Source organism: Lynx rufus, unplaced genomic scaffold (genome assembly GCF_022079265.1).
Source record: "Lynx rufus isolate CCGP_SWC_20201006 ecotype Redwood Valley unplaced genomic scaffold, mLynRuf1.p SCAF_38, whole genome shotgun sequence".
NCBI classification, from domain to species: Eukaryota; Metazoa; Chordata; class Mammalia; order Carnivora; family Felidae; genus Lynx; species Lynx rufus.
The window spans coordinates 2,628,633-2,656,172 of NW_025814854.1; the positions used below are offsets into that span (position 1 = coordinate 2,628,633).

Genomic DNA, 27,540 nt, shown 5'->3' on the forward strand with positions numbered 1-27,540 from the left:
TGGCTCTCCCTGACCCTGGAGGCGCGAGCGCCAGGGAGGGGCCGAGGCCTGCGCGGTGACGCAGGCGCGCTCCCGGCAGGTCCCGACTGCTTAGGAGAGAGAGAAAAAGGAAGCGGGCGGGCGCAGCAGGTCCTTAAAGGGGCCGTGTGCCCGGCTGCCAGGGCGACGCGGAGCGGGCCCGAGGGGTCAGAGCTCGGTCTCCACGCCGCGGTAGCCTAGGGGTTTGCGATCCCCAGTCCTTGCCATCGCGACGGGATGGCCCGGGTGGGAGCCGGTGCACGTTTCTACTGGGGGCGCCGGAGACTACCCTCCCCCCGCCCCCGCTTCCCACGTGCTACCCAGAGGGGTCGAGGGGCGGCGGGTCCCCCGGGGCCGGGGTCCGGCCGGGGCTTTTCCTGGTGCTGAGGTGGGGGGTCGGCGGCGTGGAAAAGGGCGGTCCCCGGAGGAGCGTGTGCAGCCGCGGGAGGGGCGACACGACCCGGCCCCGGGAACCTGCCGGCGCGCCGGGCCTTAGTCCCCCGCCCTGTGGTCGGACGCCGCGCAGGTGCCCGCACCCCTAGTGGAGGCGCTGGCCTGGGCCCCTGCCGGGCTCCGTCCTTCCCCAGGACACCCCTCGCCCCTGTCCCTGAGCAGTGCAGGCTGCGGCTGGCCTCGCCGGGGCCCCTCACTCAGTCTGGGGACACCTCGGGTTTGCGACTCGCTCCTCGTGCGGCCCGAGCCCGGAGCCGCCGGGCCTGTGCGCACCTGGGGTTCCGCGGGCTCCGCGGCTGTGGGCTCGGGGGCCAGCGGGCCGACCAGGGCCCTGGGGGTCTGCTCCTGACACGTTCCCGGCCCTGGTGAGCTGCTTCCTCCTCACTTGTGCGGCCTGCTGCACCCCAGGGTCCTCTAGGGGCCAGGCTGGTGGCCTCACTCGCCCCTGCTTAGAGCCTGCGCGCTGTGTGTCCCCCACCCCAGGGCTGAGGGGCCACCACCCCTTTTGGCTCCTGTCTCGCCCTTTCTTCAGGAAGGCCTGCCTCACCCCAGGTACTGGGCCCCCACCCCCGTGCTTTGGGCTCTTTGAGGGGGTCTCCACCGGTGCACAGCGAGCTGGTTGGATGTTTCTAGGCTCTCCGGTGGTTGCAGAACGGGAGGAAAGCACCGAAGACAGGGCCCACTGGAACAGGACCGTCTGGACCTGAAGGCCCACAGCAGTGGGGCTCTCAGTGGCAAAGGTGGGAACGGCTCAGATGTCCGTCAGTAGACGGTGGGGTCTGTGCTTCACACCACAACGCGGATGAACCTTAAAAGCAGGGCGCTGAAAGAAGCCAGACAAAAGGGCCAAATATTGTGATGCCACCTACGTAAAACGTCCAGAAAGGGCAGATGCGTGGAGACGGGGGCGCGTGACCGTTGCAAAACACTGAGTTGTATGTTTTCAAAGGGTGGCATTTATGGCACACGAATTCTCTCTCAAAAAAGCGGCTGTCGGAAGAGAAAAGGAAAGCGGAAAGCACGCCGGCCCTCGCGGGGCGCCTGACCCCGGCCCGCGGTCCGCTCCGAGCAAGCCTCCCTCCGTCTCTGCTGTGGTTTGGTGTTCCTGCACCACTAGACTGTCCTCAGCGGCAGGAGAGCAGTTTCTCCTGTCCTAACCAAAGCCTTGTGTGCATGCCGCCCCTCCCCCAGCCGTTCCGGGTTTGGTCCTCTCTTGCAGCAGGACTCCTGGAGACAGCTGTCTGTGCTTTGCCCTGCGCCCCATCTTCTCCCTGCGACACCCGCGTCCACCCCAGTGCCCTGTGATGTTTGCACGGCCCGGTCCCGTCTCCTGCCCACCGCCCTCGTCTCAGCCGATAGGATGTCAGTCCTTCTGCTTCCGCGGCCCGGCAGCCGCCTCCTGTCCCCCCACTTCTGTCCTCACACCCCTCGAGTCCACTCACCTCGCCCAGCCAGCGTGGAACTCCGTGCTGCCCCCAGCTGGCTGCTTTGCTCCAGGGGGCCGGCTTCCGGGGGGCCAGCCCCTCTGCCTGGAAGGCCGCTCCCAGCCGGGCAGGGCCCTCGCTGGCTGTATAACAAGCCTCCTCCTGCCACTTCCTCAGGCAACTCTGCCTTAGCAGCACTCAAAGCACTGAGACTTCCGGTCACACGAGGTTTGTAATCTTAGTACCTTCTTTTCTCTGCTCTGAAAACATGCTCCACGAGAACAGGCATCTTTGTTTTGTTTCACGATATCGGGCACACAACAGGCGCCAGTATTGAATGCCGAATACATAGAATTAGCTCAGGTGAATATGTCGAGGCCTGGAAGATATGGTAGAACCAACTGGGACTTTCAGAGATGAACCCCAGCAGAAGGAACACGAGCCCATCCAAGGCCGTCACGATCAAAGTGTGGGAAGGCAGTGACGAACAGGAGTGGAAGAGAAGGGGCCTCATACGAAGTTACAAAGAGCAAGCAGTGGAGTTCTTGGCCAGGACGCCACAGGCACGGAGAGAACGGCATGACACCTAGAGTTAAAAGGAAAACTGTCAACCCAGAATCGTGTATGCCACGAAATACCCCTCCAGAGTTGAACTAAGCTGAAACAGAGCACTTTCAGACAAAGAAAGGCTGAGTGAATTCCTCGTCCGCAGGTCGACCGAGGGAGCGTCGGTACAGTAAGCTCTTCAGATGAAAGGCAAACGCAGATGCCAACCTACGTGTACAAAAGCTGGGGGGAGCACTGGGATCGGCAAATATGGGTAAATAGAAGATCTGTCTTGTTCTAAATTTCTTTTCTAAATCATTGGCTGCTCATTGAAAGCGTAACAGTGTATCACAGGGTGCAGAATGTCCGTAGAGGGAAAATATGCCATAGTTGGGGCAAAGGACAGAGGGGAGAAAGGCAGTCAGTTTCTCAGATCCTTGTGTTTACGTGAAGTTATACAGTATTTGAAGGCCCTTGTGGGAAGTTCAAGGTGTACACTGAACTACAGAGGTGTAGCTAAAAAGTCAAAGATTAAAAGGAACAATGTGGGGGCACCTGGGTGGCTGAGTCAGTTGAGCGTCCGACTTCGGCTCAGGCCGTGATCTTGTGGTCCGTGAGTTCGAGTCCTGCGTCGGGCTCTGTGCCGACAGCTCGGAGCCTGGAGACTGCTTTGGATTCTGTGTCTCCCTCTGTCTCTGCCCCTCCCCCACTCAAGCTCTGTCTTACTCTCTCAAAAATAAACGTTAAAACAATATTTTTTTTTTTAAAAAAGGAATAATGTTTAAATAAAAAAAGGGAACAGAAAACAGACTGGACAAATAGGCCACAGATTTAAATCCAGCAATAATAATAATTACATTAAACGTCAACGGTCTAGACACCTCAATTGAAAGGCAGTGGTTGTCCAACTGAATTAAAAAGACTCGAGGGGCGCCTGGGTGGCGCAGTCGGTTAAGCGTCCGACTTCAGCCAGGTCACGATCTCACGGTCCGTGAGTTCGAGCCCCGCGTCAGGCTCTGGGCTGATGGCTCGGAGCCTGGAGCCTGTTTCCGATTCTGTGTCTCCCTCTCTCTCTGCCCCTCCCCCGTTCATGCTCTGTCTCTGTCTGTCCCAAAAATAAATAAAAAAAAAACAAAAAAAAAAAACGTTGAAAAAAAAAAAAAAAAGACTCGAGTGTATAATGTCTACAAGAAACTCACTTCAAATTTGACTTGGATTGGAAGCAAAAGAATCGAGAAAGATGTAACATACTAACACTAAGTAGATGAGGGCCAGACTGGCTGGACCCTCATCAGACAAAGTGGACCTTATAAGAGATATTGGCAGCTAGGGTGCTCGCTCCTAATAACAAATTACAAATAAATGAAGCCAAGGCTTGCAGACGTAAAGGGGACATAGACAAATTCATCTGTAAGCTTTAAGAACCAGCAGGGAGGAGATCAGGAAGGGTAGGAGAGACTAACCGCCCATCGTGGACTTGACCTGGTTTGCACTTGGCAGGACGCTCCACCCGATGGCAGACGATATTGTCTAGAAGTGCACACAGAACACTTATCAGGGCAGACATAAAACAAATCGCTACAAATTTAAGAGGGTCGGAACCAGACACAGTAGATTTTCTAACAGAATTACATTAGAACTTAATAACAAAAAGATTTGGAAAGTCTCCAAGTATTTGAAAATTAGCTAACAGGCTTGTGTAATCCATGGGTCAAAGGAGAAAAAAATCACAATGAAATTATAAAATATTTTGAAATGCATGAAAATGAAAACAACAAGAACGTACGGGAGGTTTATAGTAGAAATGAAAGGCCCAAAGCAGTTATCTAATCTTCCCCTTAAGCCAGAAAAAGAGGGGCACCTGGGTGGCTCAGTTGGTTGAGCAGCTGGGTTTGGCTCAGGTCATGATCTCATGGTTCATGAGTTCGAGCTCCACATTGGGTTCTGTGCTGACAGCTCGGAGCCTGGAGCCTGCTTCAGATGCTGTGTCTCCCTCTCTCTCTGTCTCTCCCCCACTCACACTCTGTCTCTGTCACTCAAAAACAAATAAATGTTAAAAAAAAATTTAAAAGAAGCCATTAAACTCAAAATAAGCAGGAAGAAGAAAACAGTAAAGAAGAGAAATCAATTAAATGGAAAACAGGGAAACAGCAGGGGGGAAAAAATCAAACAGGTGTTTCTTTGAAATGATCTGCAAAATTGATAAGCCTCTGGGTAGACATCAAGAAAAAAGAAGAAACAAATGACCAGTATCGGGAATGAGAGGAAGCATCACTACATATCTTACAGACATTAAAAGAATAATAGAGTGCACGTCATGGACACTTTGTTCAGCAAAGTACCAGCAAGTCAGATCCAGCAATATATGAAACCTACACCATGACCCAGTGATGCTTGTCTCAGGAAGGAGAGGCTTGGTCCACCACTCAAGGTCCATCGAGTAGTCCTCCCTGTCTCCTTTATTATCAAAGCAAAGAAGAAGAATCCTGTAGTAATTTCATTAGATGAAGAAAATAACATTTGATAAAATTCAAAATGCCCTCATGATGATAACTCAGGGAACAAGGAGTGAACTTCCTTAACCTGATAATTGCACCCATGGAAACGTACAGCAGACATCGTCTTTCGCGTCCTTCCTGGCAGGAGACCACACCTCCCCCTGAGATCTGAAACAAGTCCAGGACTTCCTTCTTCCCTTCCTGGTTCACACTGTGCTGGAGGCTTTACCCACACAGGAAGGGGAGAAATAGATATAAAAACCATAGAGATGAGAAAGGAAAAGGCAAAATGGCCCCTATTTGCCGGTGATACAATCGCGCACATAGAAAATGCTTTATAACCTACCAAAGAGCGCCTAGAACAAATGAGCTTAGAAAGGTCACAGGATACGAGATCAATAAACAAAATCAGTGCTACATATATGTTAACCACACTGGAACATATGGGAAGTTAAATCTAAAGATGACAGTGACAACAGCAGTAAAGTCATGAAACACTTAGGATAAGCAAGAGAACTGAGAACTGTAACGTGGTGAGGTCTGGACACAGACACCCCGTGTTCACAGGCCGGTGGCCTCAGTATTGTCGAGATTTTAAAGTCTCCATTGTGGACTGAACTGTCCCCCTCACCCAAACTCGTGTTGAAGCCCTGACCCCCATGGTGACTGTACTTGGAGGTGACTAAGGTCACGTGACATCATGAGCCGGACCTTGGTCCGGCAGGATTGGTGTCCCCCTAGTAGGCAGGGGTCTCTGTCCGTGTACACAAGAGGGAAGGCCACGGAGCCCACGAGAGGCGGCTTCTCGCCGTCCACAAGCCAGGAAGAGGCTGGCAACCAGATCTGACTTCTGGCTTCTGGAACTGTGAGGAAATGATTTTCCGTTGTTGAAGCACCCAGTCTGTGGTGGTGTTGTGGCAGCTTGAAAGTCCCCAGGTTGATCAATAGATTCAGTGCAATTCTAGTTAAAATCTCAGCAGACTTTTTTGGGGGTAGACTTTTACAAGCTGACTCTAAAACTAAAGCGAACAGGCAAAACAATTTTATTTTGAAAAAGTAGAAAATATGTAGAACAAAAGGGACTTGTTTGTACTGTACTTTAAGCCACAGTGAAATGACAGGATGCCGGGGGCATAGATTGAGGGCCACCCCAAGAAACAGACCCAGAGAGACACAGCCAGGGGATTTATCATCTGATGGACAGAAAAGAGCCTTCAACAAATGACGTCTGAATAACAGGATGAACACATGGCGGGGATGGCCGTCAGCCTCTTCCTCACACCACAGACAGAAGCTCATTGTGACGGGTTACAGAGCCAAACAAAAGGTAAAACTGAATCTTCCAGAAGACAGAAGAGAAGATCATTGGGACCTTGGGGTGGGCAAATGTTTCAAAGAACACAAAAAGTCACAAACCATAAAAGAAAAAATTAATTGAATGTTACCTGCTGGTCAGGGGCGCCTGGGTGGCTCAGTCGGTTGAGCGTCTGACTTCACGATCTCACAGTTTGTGAGTTCAAGCCCCGCATCAGGCTCTGTGCTGACAGCTCTGAGCCTGGAGCCTGCCTCAGATTCTGTGTCTCCCTTTCTCTCTCTGCCCCTTCCCTGCTCATGCTCTCTCTCTCTCTCAAGAATAAACATTAAAAAAAAAAAAAATTTAAAAAAAAAAAACAACAACCCTGCTCGTCAGATGACAGGCAACCAAGTGCACTCAGGTGTGTCAGAGGGTCTGTGTCGCAATATGTACTGCATTCCTGCAAATCAAGAGAGGCCACCCAATACAAAACGGGGAGAAGAACAGGCACGTGACCGACCACTCGGCACCTGAGAAGGGGCTCGGCATCCTTAGGCATCAGGGAAATGCAAATGAAACCCAGAGGGAGGTGCGAGCACACACCCATCCAAGCGGCTCACGGGAAGAATGACCCCAGCAGATGCCAGCAAAGATGTGGACAAACCGGAACCCTCACGCACTGCCAACGGGCATGAACGCTGTTATCACCACTTTGGGAAAAATCTTGGCAGTTGTCAAGTTAAGTATACAACACCATGGCGCGGGTACCGTACGTCCAGATGTTTACCCACGAGAAATGAAAATAATGTCCACGAAGAATTGTCCAGCAATGTTCATAGCAGCTTTATTCAGAGTAAGAATGATGCAAACGCAAAGGTCTATCAAGAGAATGGACAGCCTATGGGGTCTGTGGACTGGTTAACTCCTCAGCGATGCTCAAAGGACCGCCAACGCCCGGGAGGAGCACCAATGTGGGAGCACTATGGACACCGGGAGGGCTGCCGACACCGGAGGACTATGGATGCCCAGGAGCACTGCCGACGCCGGGAGGAGTGCAGATGCCCGGGAGGAACACCAATGCTGGAGCACCACCGACACCGGGAGGAGCACCAATGCTAGAGGACTGCCAATGCGGGGAGGACCACGGATGCCTGGAGCACTGCCGACGGCTGGAGGAGCGCGGACGCCGGAGGATCGCCGACGCCAGGAGGAGCTCAGATGCCCAGGAACATCGCTGACGCCGGGAGCACCGCGGACACCAGGAGGGGCGCCGATGCCAGGATGACCGCAGACGCCCGGGAGCAACCCCACCGCCCGGGAGGAGCGCCGATACACGCAGGCATGTGGACGCACCTCAGGCACCTGCTGAAACGAGCACGGCACAAAGGAGCACATCGTCTGTCTCCACATAACCCGAAGGCAAAACTAATCCTTGGTGGTCAAAGCCCAAGTGCTCGTTGCACGCAGACAGACGGTGTGGATAGCCTGGAAGAAGGCGGAGGTGCGGCTTCCTGGGGTCTGGGGGTGAATGTTGGCCGCCTGGGCCCGGGGGTTACACCTGCACACACGGTTATCAAACCTGCTCACACTGCTTCCTGAAGATCGCCGTGTTTCAACGGATGCGATTCGTACCTCAGTTAAAACTCCCGTGAGCACAAGGCCGCAAGCCTAGGACTCCAGGGAGGACGCGGAGCAGGTGGGGTGGCCTCGAGGCGGGTGGGTGCGGGCTGGCACCGGTGCCTCCTGCGTTAACGAGCGGGCCGGCACCTCCACGGAGCACCTGAGCGCGTTTGTGCGGCGTCACCCATCACAGCCTGTACGTCCCAGCATAGCGGGGCCCAGCCAGCCTGCGCCACCCACCCTGTGGCTGCCCGACGGCTGAGCCGCTCTCGCCGTGGATGCGGTCGCTGGAGTGGACCGGAAGGGGCTCCCGGGGTGCGTGGCCACACGCGTGCGTGCACACGCCTTCGGGAAGAAGGAAAAGGGGAGGCGGCACAGGTGGTGGTCAGAGCGCGGCTGGAGGACTGGAGGGCGCGGCAGGGAGGAGCCTCCACCGCACTACTTCGACCCTGAGCTCCGAGCAGGGACTCTGGAAGAGGCCGCCCACGGCCACGTGTGTGTGCCTGGCGCTCACCGGCAGCATGCCGCCAACGTGTGCCGGCGACTCGGGAGACCCCACTCGGGTGGCCCTGCCACCCTTGCCTCCCCGAGCAGAGGAGGCCGACCACCTGCGTGCTGGAGCGCGGCTCTGGGATGTGGGCACGAGCGGGCCAGAGCTGCGGGGGCTGCTCCCGGGACCCCGGCCCCACCGGCGGTGCGGCCGCAGACTGGGGGGCTGGGGGGGGGGGGCCTGGGGTGAGCAGAAACGAGCAAAGGTCCTGGACTGGGGGCGGCCCGGGGTGAGCAGACAGGAGTGAGGGTACCGGGGTGCACAGCGGCTTCCACCTCACACAGACGTAAGAAATAGAAAACCCTTTTATTAACATGTTTTACATTTACAGTTTATTAGCTAATCAACATCAACATGCAAAAATAAGCGCTAAGTACAAACCTCTACGGTGTGGTTTCGTGTAAACTACAATGGTTCGTTGGATTTGGAAAGTCACCGGTGGTTACTTCAACTGAACTACTAGCTTCTGTAACGAACAGCGTTACGTCTACAGTTACGGAGCCATCGGCAAGGCCTCTGCAGAACTCGGTCCAGTGGGTCTCCACGTGAATACATTCTCAAGCAGGAAATAAGGCGGCACGAATGACGTGACATTGAACCTAGCACACCCTAACCCCGCCCCGGCGCGCGGTCCTGGGGCCGCAGTGCGGTCCTGGTGCCTCCGGGCACCTCTCCGGGCCCAGGCTCAGGCCCCGGGGCTCGGCGGGCGGAGACAGGGTCCGGGGCGCGGGAAAACAACCGACTCCTGTTTCCGAAGCGGCCGAGAAGGTCTCTCTCTTTGTAAGGGGAAGGCGGCCAGGAGCTCGCGCGCGCTCCGGAGTCCTACCAGCGGAGAGGCTGTCCCCAAGCACACGCGTGCTGATCCGACTCCTCTCCTCTTAGGGGGCCCATCGTCGCTCACTGATCTTTGGTCGCAAGAAACAGAAACGCAGGCGGGCAGGGGCGCAGGGGCGCGGGGGCCCAGGGGCCCGGGGCGCGGGGCGGCCCGGCCTACATGATGTACACTTTCTCGGCTTGTGAGAAGTGGAACACTTCTTTGGTCCTCGGGCACACGACTTTGTCATCTTGACGGATAGACAGCAGAGACTGAAAGACAACGGGCCGCACGCGAGCATGTAGACGGGCGCGCCCACCACCGCCCGCTGCGGGAGAGCTCCGCTCCCCCTGAGCCCTGCCCGCGAACCCCTGACCCTGCAGCTTTCTCGGGTGGCAGCGCGGGGCCGAGACGTCCGCACCTGGTGCAGAGCACCTGGCGCAGAGCAGGCGGAAGGCCAGGCGCGCCGCCGCCCCTAGCCCCTTCCAGGCCCCACGGCTCCCACTTCCAGCGCCACCTCGACCCTCCCGCGGCCCCTCCAGGCCCCGCTCCTCCACTTCCCGAGCCCCCTTCCAGGGCCCTCCCCCCTTCCCGCCCCCCACCCCCTCCCTGCCCCTTACCCACTCCCCTTCCCAGGCTCCCCCTCCTCCAGGGCCCTTCCCCCTCCAGGGCCCTTCCCCTTCCCACCCCCTCCCAGGCCCTCCCCTGGACCTCCTGCCTCCCCAGCTTCCGGGGCCCTCCCCACCCCCTCCCCGGACCCGCCGCCCCCCCCCTCCTCTCCGGCCCTCCCCTCCACGCCCCACCCCAGCACCGCCCCTCGGCCCCGCCCCTCACGTTGTAGCCGTAGACGTAGCCGTTGGGCAGCATCATGGGCGGGTTGTTCTCGTTCATCACGTCGCCGGAGATCTTGCAGACCAGGCGGGAGTTGGCGCAGTGCGCCATGGGCAGCGGCTGCGCCAGCTTGTTCAGGGAGCGGCTGCACACGGGGCAGTCGGGGCTCTTGGAGCTGCCGTCCTCCTTGTAGCACTGCCTGTGCTCAGGTTAAGGAAGGGGCGCGGGGCAGGAGACAAGCCCAGAGCTCTCTTTCACGGCAGAGGAAACACTGCATCTGGCGGGGAAATGGCCCCACCGAGGAGGCCGGAGCACGTCCCGGCCACCCCAGCACGTTCCCACTCACGGCCCTCAGGGCAGGTCCCCTCACACGCAAAAGCAAACAGCCCGGGGTCCCAGGAGGCCCACGTGCTGCACCCGAGAGGGGCCCTCCGGCCTTGGGGCGCTCGGCCGCAGCCTGGGCTCAGACCCGCAGAAGTTGGGAGGGGATGCTCAGGAATCACACCGGGCAACGGTTCCGCATGGTGAGGGTCCCAGCCGCCAGAAGGCTGCGCACACTGGCGGCCGTCCGGTCGGCGTGCGGCGTGCCAGGCAGCGTTTGGGGGCGAGAGAACACAAGGTGCGGCTCCATGACCGGGTTCCCACAGACCAAGCGGGGCCCCCACAACACAAGCCAAGAGCACGGGTCTCGGGTTGGGAGGGCCACAGCCCCCGGCTTTTCCCGGGGGGGGGGGGGGAGGGGAGGGCACGGGAACCCCAGGCTCGGAAGGGCGGAGCTGGCGCGGGGCCCCTTGCCTGCCAGAAGGATACGGTGTCTTTATCGCCGAGAGGCCAGCCTGCAGCGTCAGGGTGAACACGGAGTTGTTCCCCAGCTGGTGCAGCCGGTAGTTGTCGTACCGGAACTGCTGGATCAGCATCCGCCACCGGGCAGGGTCCAGCAGGTCCTGGAAGAGACAGGGCAGAGCAGTGCTGGGGGCACCCCGGGGCCCACTGCAGTCCCGGGCAACAGAAGGTGGGCCCCCACGAGCCCGCAGCCGCCAGCCGGAGAGCGGCACAGCGCGCCCGAAGCCCGGACCCCACGTCTGCCCACAGGCCCGCCCGCCAGTGTGTTCTGTGCGGACAGATGATAGAGGGTGCGGGTCCTGTGGCCTCGCGGCAAGAAGGGGACTCAGTGGGTCTAAAGACAGCCGGACACGGATAAAGGCACTGAGGTTCCAGAGGAAAAGTCTCGTTCCAGAAAGGGACCTGCTGGCATGGGACCCAGCAGCCCAGCTCAGGGTGGAGAACCGCAGAACAGAACGCCGGGCCTGATGAGCCCATCTCCAGAGCTTTCCAAGTTCAGAGCCTACAAGAGCAGGGAGGGGAGGGCACACACCAACAGGAGGGAAACCCTGGACGTCAAGCACAAGGGTCAGGGGTCCCGCGTCAAGGCAGAGGCACAGGCAACCGCTGGGGGGGAGCCCCACGGCGAGCCCTAGTCCGGGGCAAATAGCACACTTCACTCCAATGTTAAAAACACGTGTCTTTAATGTTATTTTTACCACAGCAAAGCCCACAGAGGACCAAGCCCACAGTCCAGAGGCTCTGCAAACCCCTCTCTCAACAGACCCTTGGCCTCGGGCCACTGGTGTGGCCACCTCTCCGAGACCAGAGCACTTCATCCTGCCTCTCATGTGACCCACTTAGACCTGTGACTTCCTGCCACAAGGGGTCAGGGATGTGCCCCCTCAACACGGCCCCCAGGGCATGCCACCGCCTCAGCACTTCCCTTGACGGCCCGCGCCCCTCCGCTGAGACTGTGCACGTCCCGGCCTTCCTCTCTTGTGCCGCCCAGCCTCCCTTGGCTGTGCACTGGCTGCCGTGGTTTCTCTTCCACGCCGCCAGGATGTCTCCCAGACGGTCAGCCCTCCGGTCCTCAGGCTGCGATGGCAGCACCGGCCCTGCTCCTTCCTGCCGCCGTGAGGCCTCTCCAGGGAGGAGAGTGGGCACGGGCCCCACGGATGCCATCCCGAGCAGGCCTTCTCACGCACTAAGGGCAGGCCCCTTCTGCACTCCTCGCAAACCTTCTCCAGAGCAGGGAAGAGACCCGTGATCACGCCCAAGATCTCTGTGAACAGAGGCTGTATCACAGGACATGCCTGACACCTGAGGACTGTGTGCGTCCAGTCGGGACAAAGAAGCAGCTTCCAGCAGCCCGGAGAAGGCCTGCGGCCAAGCACTTCAGTAAGGGGGGGCGAGGTCTGCTCTGCTGTGCCCGGGACAGGAGCTGGTGGCCCACAAAACCGCAGGGGGCACGTGGGACCTCAGAGCCCAACGTCCAGGCTCAGAGAACAAGGCAGTTCACTTCCCTCCCTCCTGGGGACAGGCTGACAACAGCGAGAGGGAACGCCAGGGTCGAGTGCCGTGTCCCTCGCCGTGACGGTGTCGGCAGGTGGACCTCCGGGAGCCTCACCGGACCCTGCTGGTGCCACGATCCAGGGCTCCCAGGCGCGAGACTGCGAGGACTGAGCCGCCAAGCCTGTGGGATTGTCCCAGAGCCCAGGCGGACGACGACGGAAAACCGAGGGAGGAGCCGTGCAACGAACACCCAGAACCGGGGCCACAGCTGGGACAGTGCGGACGCGTGACCACGCAGAGTCCATGCTGCGGCGATGGGACTGGTCCCACGCGGAGAGCCCCAGTCTTCATGGAGGGCGAGCGGCTAGGGGGTCAGGAGCGGGACGGCGGCGGGGAGGCCGAGGAAAGGCCAGCCCTGTCAGAGGCGGCAGAGAGTGCGGCGGCTTTGTGCTGCTGTCCCGGAGACCCCGGAGGACGGAGATGTGCGAGGACACTGAGGGTCCGGCCGAGGTGGTCTCTAAGCAGAGTCCCGTTTATAGTAACACACATGAAGACAAAAATGACTTCAGGGCGGAACTGCCCACCAAAAGAGAGCAGAACTTTATGATCTGGAAACTTCTGTCCGTGTTGCGAAACATGAGAAGGCTGCTCAGAAAGAGCATTAAGGGTCCAGCCAAGCGGCCTTTATAAGGACACTCGTGTGGGCGTGACCAGACTGATGGCCAAGGGACCCCGACGGGGAGCAGCCACAGGAACGGGGGAAAGTTGCTGGAATCCCCAGATTTTCCAAGACGGGACCGTGAGCGACTCAGCTGTGAACACGTTGACGTTTTTCGAGACAAGAGAAGGAGGAACCCAAAGGCGGATCAAAGATCGCCAGGGCTGCTCCTAGGCTTTGGGGGGTGGGGGGGGCACTGCCTGATTTCAAGAGGCCAGACACCCTGCCCCAGCACCCAGCAAAGCCAAGGGGACTGGTTAGCGACGCTGCATGACCACGCCCCGCCCGGACCCCACGTGGACCCACGGAGACCCCGAAGAGAGGACGGAGGTCAGGAAGGACACTGGCAGTGAGGGAGAAAGGTGAGGGGAGCAGGTGACGCGCTCAGAGCCGAAGGGCCTTCTAGGCTGACACCCCCGTGCGTCGTTCCGATCCAAACTTCTCCCCGGCCAAACAGGAACAAGATGGGAAAGGGCCTGTTTGGGGTGCTGGCCACACTCTGAACGTGGAAGTGACCACAGACGAAGTCCTCCCAAGCCCTGAGGGCCCACGGGCACGGGTTACCTTGTAGGGCGAGATGTGCGTGTCTGGTGGGAAGGCCAGCATGCCCATGACCTGGCGGACCTCGTCCAGCTGGCTCCCCTCGGCCTGACTGAAATGCTTTCTCGCGTGTCTGGAAAACAACATTTGGGGCCGTCTAAGTTTGCAGCTTTACCTTTAAGAGTCTGTGCTCACAGTGTATGCCGGAGCCTCAGTGCCGAAGAAGCCCCCTCCTCGTGTGCCCTGGGCCAGGGTCTGCTGGGAGCTCAGCTCAGCAGGGCCCCCTCCTCACGGACACAGGGTCGGAGGTGAGGTTCGAGGCACCGAGCATAGAATCCCACTCAGGGAACAGCCAGAGGCAGCGACCCAGCTGAAAAGGGCACCTGCCCAAGCTCTTCCAAGTGACCCTGGCCTACACGAACCCAAAGCCCAGCAACATTAATTGCGCCAGAACGCCCACCGGTCCCCCCCGCCCCCGGCACAGCCCTGGGAGGCCCCGGAGACAGTCCGTCCCCCCGGGTTCTGACTCTCAGGAGACACAGAGCCCACAGGTCGAGCCCCAGGGCTGTGCCTTCCCGCACAGGCCGCACCTGGGGACCCCACGTCCCCGTGCCTGCGTGCCAGCCTCCTTCCCAGAGGCCCCCCCTCTGCCCTCACGCACGCCCTCGGTCCACCCCCTAAACGGCACATCGCCGCGCCTGAGTGTCCTCCAGCCTGGGGCCGGCACCGTCCCAGGACAGGTGGACACAGCAGAACCCGCGGCCCTGTGCCCACACGGTAAGTCGGCCTCGTGCCATCAGAACGGTCGTGTGCACCAGACAGGAGGAGCCTGGGTGCCCGGCCCCAGCGTCCTGCTTGGGGACGGGGAGAGAGGCCTCGAGTCACAGGCAGGGCCCAGCCAGTCAGGGCAGGCCTGCTGGACACTCCACGCTTCACCCCCCAGAGCCCAGAAGGCCTGCCCCGTGAAGTCAGGGAGGGAGTCTGCCCTCTGCGGAGAACCGGGAGACCACCTCCACGTACCTCACGGCGTCCAGTCTCTTGTTCTGCCGGATGAGTTCAATGAACTCCTGAATCCTGAGGCTGAATTCCAGGCAGCTCTGGGGGCAAAGACGAGACAAGGCCTGGGTAGCGTCCCCACACAGCCACGCCCACGGGCCGGCCCCGCCACATGGGCCGCACACCGTACGCCCTGCCGAGGGAGCTTCGAGCCAGCAGGGAGGTGGGACGGACGCCAAAGCTGTAGTTTCAGCTGCAGCCCATGCCTCCCCAGCACGGCGGGAGCAGCCCTGCACCCAGGGGGCCGGGGCCTTGCGTGTGCACCCGTGGGCCAGGCTCGGGGATGGCGGGACAGGCACCCCCTGAGGGCGAGGATGCCGGAGGCTGAGGGTTCGGAGGGCCCGTGGCACGACTTCCCGTGTGTGTGAAGTGACCCCATGAAGACAAGTTTCCAGCCCCTTCACAATCCCGGCTGCTTCATCCGCACAAAGGCGTCAGCGTGTGGGCACGCTGTCACAGCCTTCTCCTAGCCCAGCTGCATTTCCCAGCCTCGGCCCCGGGGACCTGGCCTCAGGATCCCGTGTGGCACTGTCCACCTCAACCTGCTCCCCACGTGAGGCCCCAACACCCGGTTGGAAGAGGCTGGGAGGTGGTGTCTCGCAGGGGAGCAGAAGCAGGAGCGCCAAGCGGGGAGCAGGGGAGAGAACCCAGGTCCCCGAGCAGGGACACGGGTGAGGACCCTTGGGGTGGGGTGGGGGTGGGGACAGTGCACAGGGACGCCGGGACACGTGTTCCAGGCAGAGAAAGAGCCAGTTCAAAGGCCCTGGGGAGGGCGGGGGTGCCGGGATTTGCAGAGGGCACAGGGGGCGCGAGGTCTGGGGCAGCAGTGGCCGGTGGGCCTCGTGGGGCAGTGAGGGGCAGCTGACAGGGTGCGGCACCAGCACGGTCATTTGTGTGGAAGCCCAAACGCTAACTCTGAAATCTCAACAATGCCGGTCCAATTTGGGTTCAAACTCTGACTGAGGATGGGTGAAGGCAGGCAAAATTAACTTCTGTGACCTAAAGATGAAAAGCTGGATTATTCTACAAAAGTAGTAATTTAAACTATAGTATCTTTGTGGTTTCAGAAAATGCTCAGTATTTCCAACCAGAAACAGAATAAGCGGAGTTAACGGAATAGGAAAATCTCTGGGTTTTCCACGATTTGTCACTCCGTCTTCTGTCGTACCTGGATCGCAGGGCGGTGCGGACAGAGTTCTACGTGGTGAGTCAGTCAGCCAGCCCCAAGTGTCTCAACTGTGACTCGAGTCTACCAATCACGTGGACCTTTCCCACCCGGGCCTCCGATCGTGCACACGGACATTCTGACGAAGGGTCTCAGCCGGACCCCTGCGAGGGCGCCTCCAGGGACACGAGGGCAGAGCACCGGCTGACGGGACCTACCTTGGGGCCCGCCAGGCCGTCGGAGGCAAAGGTGCCGAGAACCACCTACCTGGTGCCCAACACGTCCACAACACAGGTGCTCGGGGCAAGCGGTTTCCCCGCCCTCACCCCACCTCCCCTGCCCTCTGCACCAAGGCAGCGGTCCGTCCTGGCCCCCAAATGGATGGAGCAGATGCCACGTGCTGAGTGGCGGGCCCGGCACCAACTGTAAACAGAAAGGAGGTCCCACCCGCAACGACGCGCTCCCTTCCGAGGTCAGACCAGCAGAAGCCAAGGGGGGGAGCCCGGGGGGGAGATGCCCTGCCTGCCTCCCCAGGGCGGCCGACGATCGCCGCTCTGGGCTCAGGGGACGCCAGGAGCTCTAACAACAGGGGGGAGCCACCAGGTGGATGTCCCAGGTGAGAGCGCCACGGCGCGTTCCACGACAGCTATGACTGCACGTGCGGACGCGTTCGAGGATTTATAACGGCTCTGCTCTCGTAGCTCACCTTCCGGTCTCACCGGCAAATACAAACGAACTGGAAGTCGGGTGCCCAGACTCCAGCATGAGACAGCACAATTCTAGGCGATCGTGCCAAGCACCCACGGCTGAATAGCGTCCCTCGTGTGCTACCTGGGGGGGCCTGGCGCCTTCACGGTTGTGACTCCACCGGCTTTCCGGACACGCAGCCCGTGTGCTGCCGCTCCGATTGCCCTGAAGCGTCTGGACCCCAGAGTCAACAGACGCCCACTCGGCACACCCATCGGGAAACTCGGGTCTCAAATCTGTTTTCTGGCCTAGGGCCTCTGACTGCTCCGAGGGGTTTGCTGTGGTCCAGCACGGCCCCTCCCCGGCCTGCGCGCGTGAGCGCACGCGTGTACCCACACATATGTGCGCTGCGGGTGCTTCGCCGCTCTACCCTGTTCGGCCGGCGCTTCGTAACAAGCCTATCTTCACGCCCAACGCACTTCGGGGTGGCTGTCCACGTGCTTTCCAGCGCACGGGCCGGTGACAAGAAGCTGCCAGCCGCGGACTCGGCCGCCTGCCCACCCGCCCTCCCCCACAGTGGCTGTGAGGCCCCGCCTGAGACCCGGCCCAGGGGGACGTGCCCTGGCCAAGCAGCAGTGTTGTCTGGAGGCATCGGGGCTTGCAGAAACTGGCTGTCAGGATGGGAAGCCTACGTTCCTTCTGGCCTGGTTCCCACCGTGTGGCACAGCTGTGGGGGCTGGAGCAGGAGTGCAGGGTAAGTGTTACATACCAATTCTGGCTTTCCTTTTATGGTTTCCATACCAAGATCCTCACTCTCTTTAGGGGAGCCACTGGCCACTCTACTTTTCCGTCCCGTCTTCGCGTCGTGCTCGCTTTGGCGGCCCTGAGTGGCAGAGAGCGTCACCCTTGGCTGGTGACTATATGCACACGACAAGCTCAACCGGGGAGAGGTTAAAGGCGCTCGGTTTAGAAAACAGAAAACAAACAGTTTTTCTAACGGAGGCAGGGGAAGGTTAATAGAAGTTAAACATTTCTGCAAGCCCCATGGTGACAACACCTTTCAGTAAGCACGTTTAAATTCTGCAATTTAAGTGTCCATTTTTTAAGCTGCTTGTATTGTAGCTCTCAAGAAAAGCTCTCAAGAAAACCTAGCACTTAGCACCTCGGCAGGTGGACAACGCTTCCCGGCGGGGCTCTCCTGTACCGGTGACTGAGGGGCTGGGCGAGCCGGAGGGACCCGGCACACGCAGGCAGTCGGCACCTCGCCCCTTCAGAACCTCATGCTCAGGCCATTTGTCAAACCGTAATGCAGAGGGGGTGCACTTTTCAGGGATTTTACCCAAAACCCAAACACGGTGACCAAAACCGAAACCCCACACCCCCACCCTACCAACCGGAAGCTCAGAACTCTGAACCAACAGGTGAAGAAGCGTTGGTTCCCGCCGGTGCTCGCCCGCAAGCCCCGCCCCGCGCCCGCAAGCCCCGCCCCGCGCCCGCACACCTTCATCTTGCGCAGCCGGGACTTGTTGTCGTGGCACCAGGCCAGGCAGGTGGCGGTCTCGCGCCTCTCCAGGGACTCCTCCACTTCTTTGGCAGTCAGGAACATCTCGATGTTCACTAAGTCCTTAGGGGAGGGTAGCGGCGTGAGCTCCGTGCACTGGGCTCTGGGACCCCCGCACCCAGGCCCCATGTGCTCTGTGCTCCCTCCGGTTCGGCGGGGCCCAGCCTGGCAGAAGGGCTCGGCCCGAGGCTCTTGTGGGCCGTCTGAGCCCAGCGGCCCCAGCACCGGCTGAGCCCAGCGGCCCCAGCACCGGCTGAGCACAGCGGCCAGAGCACAGCGGCCCCAGCACGCCAACCCCAGCACTGGGCCGAGCACAGTGGCCCCAACACCCCGCCCAAGGCCCATTCTGCGCCCACACACGGTCTCCCAAGAGCAGCTGTGGGCCCCAAACCAAAGCCCCAGGTTAGAACCTTCCCCCTCCCGGCGGGAACATACGCCTGACCCCATTTCACCCCTTCACAATTAGATCCGGGAATCCATACCCTCATTTTCTGGGCTTTTTTTTTTCCTCTGAAGATTTATTTGAATGAGATTTTAGAGAAGGGGCAGTGAGGGTGGATGAGCAGGGCGGTCTCTGTGTCACGTTTGCTCTTTCCCCTTCTCTGGTGCCTGTGCAATTGGGGAAGCAGCCTACGCAGCCGCATCTGCTGCGCTCTGGCCGATCTAGGCAGGCCCAGGGACTCGGGGTAAGGACAGCCACCAGCCCCGTCACGTGTCTGCCAGAGTGAAGGAGCCCACGGGGTGCCCGGGGCCTGCACGTCCCCAGCAAGGGGCTGGGGCACCGCCAACAACAAGGACGTGGCCATGCAGGCTGGGAAGAGACAGCGGATGCTTGCACATCACCAAAGGGACAAGCCGTGAGGAAGACGAATGTCAAGCGGGAAGTTTCTCCCCCTTCTGGAATGACCGGAGCAAACACCGTTACTGAAGATCAGTGTCTCGCTAAGCGGAGGGGAAGCGTCCAGCACGAACCCTCGGGGGAGGGTTGAACCACTTGAACTCTCGGGGGAACCGTGCTGCTCTGCACGCCAGTGTCCTGTGGCCAGCAGGCGAGCGTTGGCTGCACACGCATCCCGGTGTCCTCAGGCAGGCCTCACACGGAGCCACTTGGCACGGCAAAGTGTGGGACGAGTCCGCTCTCTTGCCATGCTGTCTCCACGTAAGGTCTGCCCTGGGGCCAACCAAGTCAGGAGCTCACCACCGAGCTTCCCAGCCTGGGCAGCCAGGGCCGCGGCCTGCTTCTCGCACAAGCGGTGTCTGGAGAAGGGAGGACTGTGGCAGAAGACGGGAACTTTCAAGTAAAAGTGACCAAAGCGAAAGCCAGAAACTTTCCTTTCTTTCTGTACGTTAAGAAGTACATCCTGGGGGCGCCTGGGTGGCGCAGTCGGTTAAGTGTCCGACTTCAGCCAGGTCACGATCTCGCGGTCCGGGAGTTCGAGCCCCGCGTCAGGCTCTGGGCTGATGGCTCGGAGCCTGGAGCCTGTTTCCGATTCTGTGTCTCCCTCTCTCTCTGCCCCTCCCCCGTTCATGCTCTGTCTCTCTCTGTCCCAAAAATAAATAAACGTTGAAAAAAAAAAAAAAAAGGAAAAAAAAAAAGGAAAAAAAAAAAAAAAGTACATCCTGGACAGGGGCCCGGGTGGCTCAGTCGGTGGTTAAGCGTCCGACTCGGTTTTGGCTCAGGTCATGATCTCACAGTGTGTGAATTTGAGCCCCGCCTTGGGATTTTTTCTGACAGTGCAGAGCCTGCTTGGGATTCTCCTGTTCCTCCTCTCTGCTCCTCCCCTGCTCATGCGTGGGCACTCTCTCTCAAAAATAGATAAACTTCAAAAAAAAAAAACAGTACGTCACAGCTAACGATGCTGCAGTATCATTAACACCGGATGTTTATCGCAAAAGTAACCAGAAAACATACTAATCAGAGTGCCACCACACAGCGACCCTTGGGCTCAGCCACACCAGGGCCGAGGCCAGCACAGGGACTGCTGGGGCGTGTCGCCGTGGAAGGCGATAGCCAGGCTCGGGCAGAAGAGTAGCTGACCTAAGGACAGGGGTTGTGCCACTGTCGGGGTCGGCGCCCTGGACACGGCCCGTGAGCTCTGCGGGTTTCCGAACGGCAGCTTAACGGAGGGCAGTCTGGGGTGGGTCACCCCAGGGCCGCTTCACCCAAGTCGTCAGGAGCCACCGGACGGATCCCCAAGCTCATACGGCCGGAGACCCAACCGTGGCTCCCCTGCCCCACGTCCTGACTGCCAACTTTGGGGTGAGGGCAGGAGCAAGCAGCAGGACAGCGAGCTCGGAGGGGGGCCGGCCCAGTGAGAGAGGGCTCCGTCCTCACGCAGGGGCGGTGGGGGGCAGCTAAGACTCCCGCAGTGCTCCCCGGTTCCCGCCCCGCCCACGCCTCGCCCTCCCGACGCGAGCTGACGGGTAAGCGCCGCGCGCACACACGCCTCGCACGCCGGTGTTCCTACTTATTAAGCGGGGCGAGGGCCAGCACAGCGTCTCAGCGGTTGGCTGTCTTCTTGAGCCACTCCTTCCGCCGTTTCTCTGGCAATTTCTTCTCTCTTTTCTAGAACCTCCCTAACGGGCAAATGCTGGGTCTCCTACACGAGGATCGTCTTTGTCTACTTCCATCTCTGGTTGCGAGTTTCACCCTGAGTTCAGAGGCGGTCTCCCCTGCTCGCGTGTCAGGGTCCACCTGTGTGTTTGACCGGTGCAGCCTCTGAGTCTGGACCCTTCGCGTCTTTCTCCTTCCTGCCCACGGGGTCTCCGAGGTCCACGCGTGGCCCCTGGGCTGGGGGACTCACACCAGAGGCGCCACGCAGGACGGTGGAGGTGGGCCAGCATGCGCAACACGCGTGGAAGCTGGAAACCGTCCCAGACGATCAGGTGCTGGCCCCGCGTGAGAAGCCAGACGGCGCACAAAGACACCCCTGGGGCTGTGCCTCTCCTCCAACACCGAGGCTCCGCGTGGGGCACGCGGCCCCATCCGGGCGGCCCCGGAGCTCTCTCTCCACGGCGTCTTGGGATGGACGGAAGTTAAACGTTAAGGAACCTTGATACACCGGCGTCTTCGCCGGTGACGGCACCCCACTCTGCTGGGAGCCCTCTCCCCACCCAAGGGCATGAGGGTCCTCCTACACTTCCTGCTGCAAACAGCTGCGAGCCTGGGTTCCACCTGGAAATGCTGCAGGGCCCCCTTCATAGGATGTCCACGGTCTGACCACTGCCATCACCGTGAATCACAGTACGGTCCCCCTCTGCCGCCCACAGTCTGTTCTCACAGAGCAACCAGGGTGAGCCTATTAAAGCAACGCCTCCAGGGGCGCCTGGGGGGCTCAGTCGGTTGAGCGTCCGGCTTCGGCTCAGGTCATGATCTCACGGTCTGTGAGTTCAAGCCCCGCATTGGGCTCTGTGCTGACGGCTCGGAGCCTGGAGCCTGCTTCGCATTCTGTGTCTCCCTCTCTCTCTGCCCCTCCCCCACTCACGCTCTGTCTCTGTCTCAAAAATAAGCAAACATTAAAAAAAAAGCAATGCCTCCAACTCAACCCCCACCCCCCCACCATGCACACATTTCAGCTGAGGGGAAACCCCAATCGATGAGTTCCGCATACGCTCAGACACCCGCCCCAAATATATGGCAGCTCCCGGGCCTGGGACCCTCCCCTCATCTCTGCAAGCCCACCCCAACCAACTTTTTTTTTTTTTTTTTACTTAATGTTTACTTATTTTGAGGGGGAGCAGGGGAGGAACAGAGAGAACACCAAGCAGGCTCCACCCTGTCAGCACAGAGCCGCACACAAGGCTCAAACCCACCACCGTGAGACCCTGACCCGGGCAGAAATCAGGAGTTGGACTGAGCCACTCAGGTGCCCCCCGAAACCAACCTTCTGAAAATCCCCAGTCCTCCTGCCCCTGTGCCCTGTGCGCCCTGTACACATCCTGTTTGACTCGTGCCTCTCTCCCCATCAAAGCACACGTTCGGGGCCAGGAGCATTCGGCCACTCCCTCACGGGGCAGGAAGACGGAGGGCGGGGTGTCTGTGAGAAGCCCAACGACCACCGCGGATGCACAGGCCGTGCCAGGCAAACAGGACAGGATGCCCCGACAGTCAGGCACGAGCTGGCTGTACTGGGCAGGGAAGGTCAGGGAAAGAAAAGCGTGGGAGGACCAGGCTCGAGGCACCACTGGGTGCCGCGCAGAGACTGGTGGGTGGGGAGGCGGGTGTGCTATGGACCCCCCACCACGGTAGACGCCGCCCTCGGGAGACCAGAGGGACCGCTGCCCAACGGCAGAGGCGCAGCCCCCAGCTGAACCGGCCCGGAGGCCAGAGAAAGGTGCACACGGCTCCGTGAGGCCCCCGGAAAGGGAGCGAGGGCCCCGCGTGCCAACCTAGATGGCTGCAGACACATCCCGGTGTCCTCGGGCAGGCCTCCCCCGGAGCCGCTCGTCACTTCGGAAGCCGGCCCGCGCGGCTCCCGAGCCACCGAAAGGGGAGCGCGTGTGCGTGTGGGTGTCGGCCTCTCTACCCGGAGGGACCTGCCCCGGGGAGCTGGCCCCGCGGCCCCGCCCCGCGCCCAGGCCCACCTCGATGCCACTCTGGCGGGCCAGCTTCACGGCCGTGTTGTAGTAGCCGCAGCGCAGCAGGTGCTCCACCATCATGCGGTCCATGCGCTTCCTCTTCCACATGCTGGCCGCCGCGGGCTGGTCGCTGCTGTGCTCCTTGAGGTGCTCGATCCTGCGCTTGCACAGCTTGGCGCTCTCGTCCTCCGCCTGGATGGACTCCACCGCCTGCGACACGACACGCAACGGAGAGGCGCTCGGGACGGGGCGGCGGCCAGCCTGCCCCGCCCCCAACACCCGCAAACAGGAGGCAAGAACAAATCCGAGGACGGCAGGGGACGTGACGGTGGCCAAAGGGAGGGTCCCACACACGCCCCGGAGGCAGGTGCGGCTGCGTCCGTCATTCCCGAGAAGGCAAGTCAACACCCACGGCTCTGCGGCCCCCACCTGCTCTTCCGCGACGCGACTTTTTGCCCAACGTGCTCTGCTGCCGTGCTGCCAGACGCGTAGTTTTGAACTCGCTTCCCGGTTAAGTAAACCACCTGTTTACGACTACCTCTCGTGACACTTTGTGCGGCTCCCCGGAAGTGTTACGTGCCGGCGCCGTCCGCGACGGCAGCCGACTCTCGAGCACCACCAACCGTGGCGCCGGTGTCACTGCCGGCTGGCGCTCGTCGGGCACGGTCCGCTCCTCTGCGGCTTCCGCCTGCTGCCAGGGTAGCTGCTAACCCTTTGGAAGTGGTTTTCTTCCTCCTGCCGCTTTTCAGATTTTTCTCTCTCTTTTCAGTTTCACAATGTGAAATCCTAGGTAGGTCTATTTTTATTTGTCCCATTTAGGACCCTGACCTGGCGACTCCCGCCGTTCTGAAAATCTCAGCCATTCCCCCTGCACCGTCCCTTGGCTTTGGTCAAAGTCTTTGCTCTATTCTCCCAGGCCTCCTACCCTCTTATGCATTTTCGCGTTCTCCTGCTCTCTGTGCTGCATTCTAGATAATTTCTTCACACCTACCTTCCAGTTCACAAATTCTCTCTTTAGCTTGGTCTGACTGTTAAACGTTGAAAAGTCTGTTACAAGCAAACACTTGCGTCTTTCGTCTCAGTTATTATACTTTTAATCTCTTGAAGTTCTGTTTGGTTCACTTTAAACCCACTCACACTGTACACTTCCCGTCCCCTGTGTCCCCCGCGGATGGTCTCAGCTGTCTGTTCTTCAGACGCGGTAGAGTCGGGCGGGGCCCGACAGCCTCCACGCCGTACCCCCCGAAGACCGCACGGCGTCCACCATTTCTGCCGTGCCTCGGCCACACGTCCCGTGTGCCCGGTCATCTTACTCGACAGATGTGACGCCCTGACGGAAGCTGTCCCCCGCTCGAGAAGCGCTGCGGTCCGCCTGGCGCCTGGAGGTACCACCGGCGGGGACCGCTGGCACCAAGTCGAAGAGGAGGGGTCGTGGCTCACCTGGCTGTCCTGAAACCGGCCGCGATGTCTGCCCCTGGGGCACCCTCACCTGACAAGCAGGGCTAGCGGGCCCCGGCCCCGGGGAGCAAGGCCCTCAGAGGGCTCACCTGTGTGATGCAGTCCCCAGGGCGGCAGGGGGTCCCGCCCTTCTCTCCTCTTGTCCCCTGCCCTCCGATTCTGGCGATAAACTTTGTCTCGTGAGCCCTTTGACACGTTCAGCGAGATGTTTTACAATAGCTTCTGGTATTTTCCAGGTTGTTCTCGCTGGGCGTAGCGTACACCCTTCCTAGCTCTCCCAGCTTCGTGAGAAACCCGACACAAAGTTCTGAGGTGAGATTCTGGAAGTAAGAAGTCATCTGTCTCCCCATCTGCACCTGGGACACTCTGGTGCCAGGACGACCTGGCCTCACAGGAAGGGGAGCGTGGAACTGGAAGCCGGCCTGCCATTCCCACAGAGGGCGCGGGGCACGCACGGCGTGGAGTGGCTCGCCCCTCCCGCACTCTGGCCCTGAAAGCCCACCTCCCCACCTCAGGGCTGCCTGGCCTCTGCCGTGGCCCCGATCCCACAGAAGACGGCCCCTTTTTGGGACAGCCCGGGCACACGGTGAGGCCGGGGCCACGGACCCACCCCGCAGCCCGAGCACCGGGGGGCAGACGGGACGGTCCAGAAGCAACACTCACCTTCCTCTTGAGGACGCTGAGCTTCTCCACCACGCCATCCAGAAGGCTGACCACGGAGTCCACGGCGGGGCAGCCGCTCAACGTCTTCTCCAGCTCGGCCACCACCATGGTGACGTGGCTCGTCTCTCGGTCAATGTTTTTCTGAGCAGCCCGGAAGCGTTTATTCAGTGTTTCATAGGGCACCTAGGGAAGAGAGGCAGCTGGCGTGTGAGCACCCGCCGTCCTACGTGTGGGACCCCAGACCTCCTTCCTGGTACTTTGTCAGGCAGAAGTCCTAGGCTTCCAGGGGTCTAAACACACATCTACTACCCACAAAGGGCCTGTGTGAACCGAGGACCATTCGCGTTCCTGGACGAGGACACTAATGTGAGGATGTGTCCTGTCCCCAAATGCACAGAGGTAGTGCAGCTGCACTCTTTCCGGAGAACGTTTACGGGTACATTGTGACGAAGTAATCCCCAAGTTCATCCAGAATGACAAACAGTGAAGGAAACGACCGAAAACGCGTAGTGCTGGGGGCTGCAGAGGGCCCATGATGGGCCCGGTGGGGGCAGCGGGGACGTAACAGCGGGGGGTCACGCAGGACGAGGGGGAGGGCGCGCCAGCACCTACGGGAAATCGTGAGCGCGCGTTTAACTACTACGTGAACCGCCTTCCCCTAATACCCACCAAGGATGGCGTGTCCTTCCAGAGAGAACACCCCTCCCAGCCCTCCTCCCAGCTGCGGGCCCAGCACTTCCCACCCACCAAGGGCCAGCAGTCACTGCAGAAGTCTGTGACAAGCCGCGCCAAGCGCACACCTTCCCTACAGTGGTGCCGACCACGGGGAAGGATCCGCTCCCAAGGGGCACCGCGCTCGGTGGGGAGGAGCCGGGATTCCCAGGGGCGGAGACACCAAGGTGACAGCATAAATCAGAAGGGCCGGACCCGGCCAAGGAGGGCCATGGCAACAGGACTCTTCCCCGGGACCCGGCGAGGCCACTGCCGTCCTGTCCCCGCTGCCACTCCCACCTCGCCTCTGTTGGGCACACAGTGGCAGTGGGCAAACACTCCTGTCCACACCTTGGGTCTTATGGGCCCAAGAGGCGCAACACCACCGGACAAGCCACGGGCGCCACACGGGGAGGTCTCGTCCCCTGCAGCCTCCACGCTGGGTCCGGCACGAGCAAGACACGAGAGTCTCTGAGAGGAAACAGAGCAGGGCCGTCCCCAACGTGGGGTGACACACGACCACCCACGGCACCTGCGCCTCTTCAGCTGCGTGAGGTCGACGGCCAACCAGGTCTGCCCTGATCTCACGGTCCCTGACGGGCGTGGACGAGGGGGAAGCTGCAGGCAGACGGCCGGCCGCAGACACGCACCTGTCCCCGCACCCAGGGGAAGAGACACCCTGCGCCGAGCCTCAGTTCTGCCACGCGTACCTCGCAAGAGAGTAACAAAGCGCAGCACAGAGACCTGGGTGCTCGCGCTCGCTCGACTCCGGTCAACCTCAGAGGAGGCGCCGAAGCCGGGTGCTGGTGGGATGCTGCCGCGAGCAGACTCCCTTTCAGAATCCCGGGCTGTTCTCAGAGCCTCCACCCACCCCAGCGGCCCCGCAAACCGACCGTGTGAGGACAGGTGTGTGTCTAACCTGACCCGGCCGGCACTTTCGTAAGACACAATAAACAGGATTACCGCAAAATGTACTGAGACAAATCCCGTGACGCACGGTAACAAAAGCTTCAAAGTTTTACTCTCAGATTCGGACGTTAAAACTACACTTCAATAAACGCGGTCAAAAGGAAAAGAGAAAAAGTCACACGTCCGCACACACAGTCAGTCCGAGCACGCGCCAGGTGACGGTAGTGTCCCCGCTCCACGCGGCTGTATAAGGCAGGTGAGCACCACTGTGCTCTGTCACCCACGCTGGACACGGTCGTGCTCCTAAGTGCCAGCAAGACTCTGCGTGGTCGACATACCCGCGCTCGGCGGGTGACAGCACGGGACTCACAGGAGTGACGTGTCTCAGCATCCCGCCTTCCGCTCGGGACACCCGGCCCGAGGCTCGTCCCACGGGGCCAAAGGGGACACAAGAGGAGGGTCCCAAGCAGGTGGCACAGGCTTGAGCCCTCCACTTGTAACTTGTATCCAAAAAGGAAGCCGGCCACGCCCTGACGTTCACCTTCAGGGCGTCATCAACATCCAGGCCCGACAACGCCTGTTGTCAGGTTACAAAGTGAATTACTCTCTCGACGACCTGATGCGCTTCTGGGTGCGGCTAACAAAACCACGTGACAGCACTGCTGGTGGCGCCGAGCCCGGCCGTGCTCCTCTCCGGCCCGCCGTGTGACCCGACCCGAGCCCGCCCCTCAGCCGCCGCTCCTGGCTCTGACCTCCGGATGGCCCTGCCGCGTGCCTCCTGCGCCACTCCTCCCACCCGAGGACTGGCCTCCTGCCCTCCGGGCTCCGGCCCCTGTGAGGGCCTCACCTTCTGCTGCCCACACCCCCATCTGCCCAAGCCCCCCACCAGCCTGGGCCGCACCCGGAGGTCGGCGTGGGACCAAGGCCAGGGATGTGAGCGCCCGCCACCGCCCCTCCGCAAACACGCAGCAGGAGCTCCCAGAGCACGGAGCCGCCTCCCGGGCCAACTTCCGGCCCGAGGACACAGGGCAGCTGACCCCGGAAAGCTCCTCAGCCTCTGCCCGCAGGGCCCGCAGCCTGGGGTCCCTGCCTTTCCCCAGCTGCCCCCT

General features: G+C 60.4%; 1 protein-coding gene across 5 annotated transcripts in view; it reads right to left on the bottom strand.

Moving 5' to 3' along the window:
- Nucleotides 1–8,690: 8,690 nt before the first annotated feature.
- The window catches only part of MAEA (macrophage erythroblast attacher, E3 ubiquitin ligase), a 38,251-nt gene continuing 19,401 nt past the window's right edge, over nucleotides 8,691–27,540 (bottom strand). For 2 of the 5 annotated variants that reach the window (XM_047094245.1, XM_047094247.1), the window contains exons 2-10: nucleotides 24,812–24,994; nucleotides 22,697–22,900; nucleotides 18,053–18,175; nucleotides 17,321–17,434; nucleotides 14,664–14,740; nucleotides 13,668–13,776; nucleotides 10,859–10,992; nucleotides 10,052–10,247; nucleotides 8,691–9,489 (exon numbers count right to left, since the gene is read on the bottom strand). In XM_047094245.1, the coding sequence (XP_046950201.1) occupies nucleotides 9,394–9,489; nucleotides 10,052–10,247; nucleotides 10,859–10,992; nucleotides 13,668–13,776; nucleotides 14,664–14,740; nucleotides 17,321–17,434; nucleotides 18,053–18,175; nucleotides 22,697–22,900; nucleotides 24,812–24,994 (1,236 nt within the window). In that variant the 3' untranslated portion in view covers nucleotides 8,691–9,393. Of the gene's footprint in view, nucleotides 9,490–10,051; nucleotides 10,248–10,858; nucleotides 10,993–11,552; nucleotides 13,198–13,667; nucleotides 13,777–14,663; nucleotides 14,741–17,320; nucleotides 17,435–18,052; nucleotides 18,176–22,696; nucleotides 22,901–24,811; nucleotides 24,995–27,540 lie in introns of those variants that run through there. The other 3 variants (XM_047094246.1, XM_047094248.1, XM_047094249.1) reach the window with 3 other exon arrangements.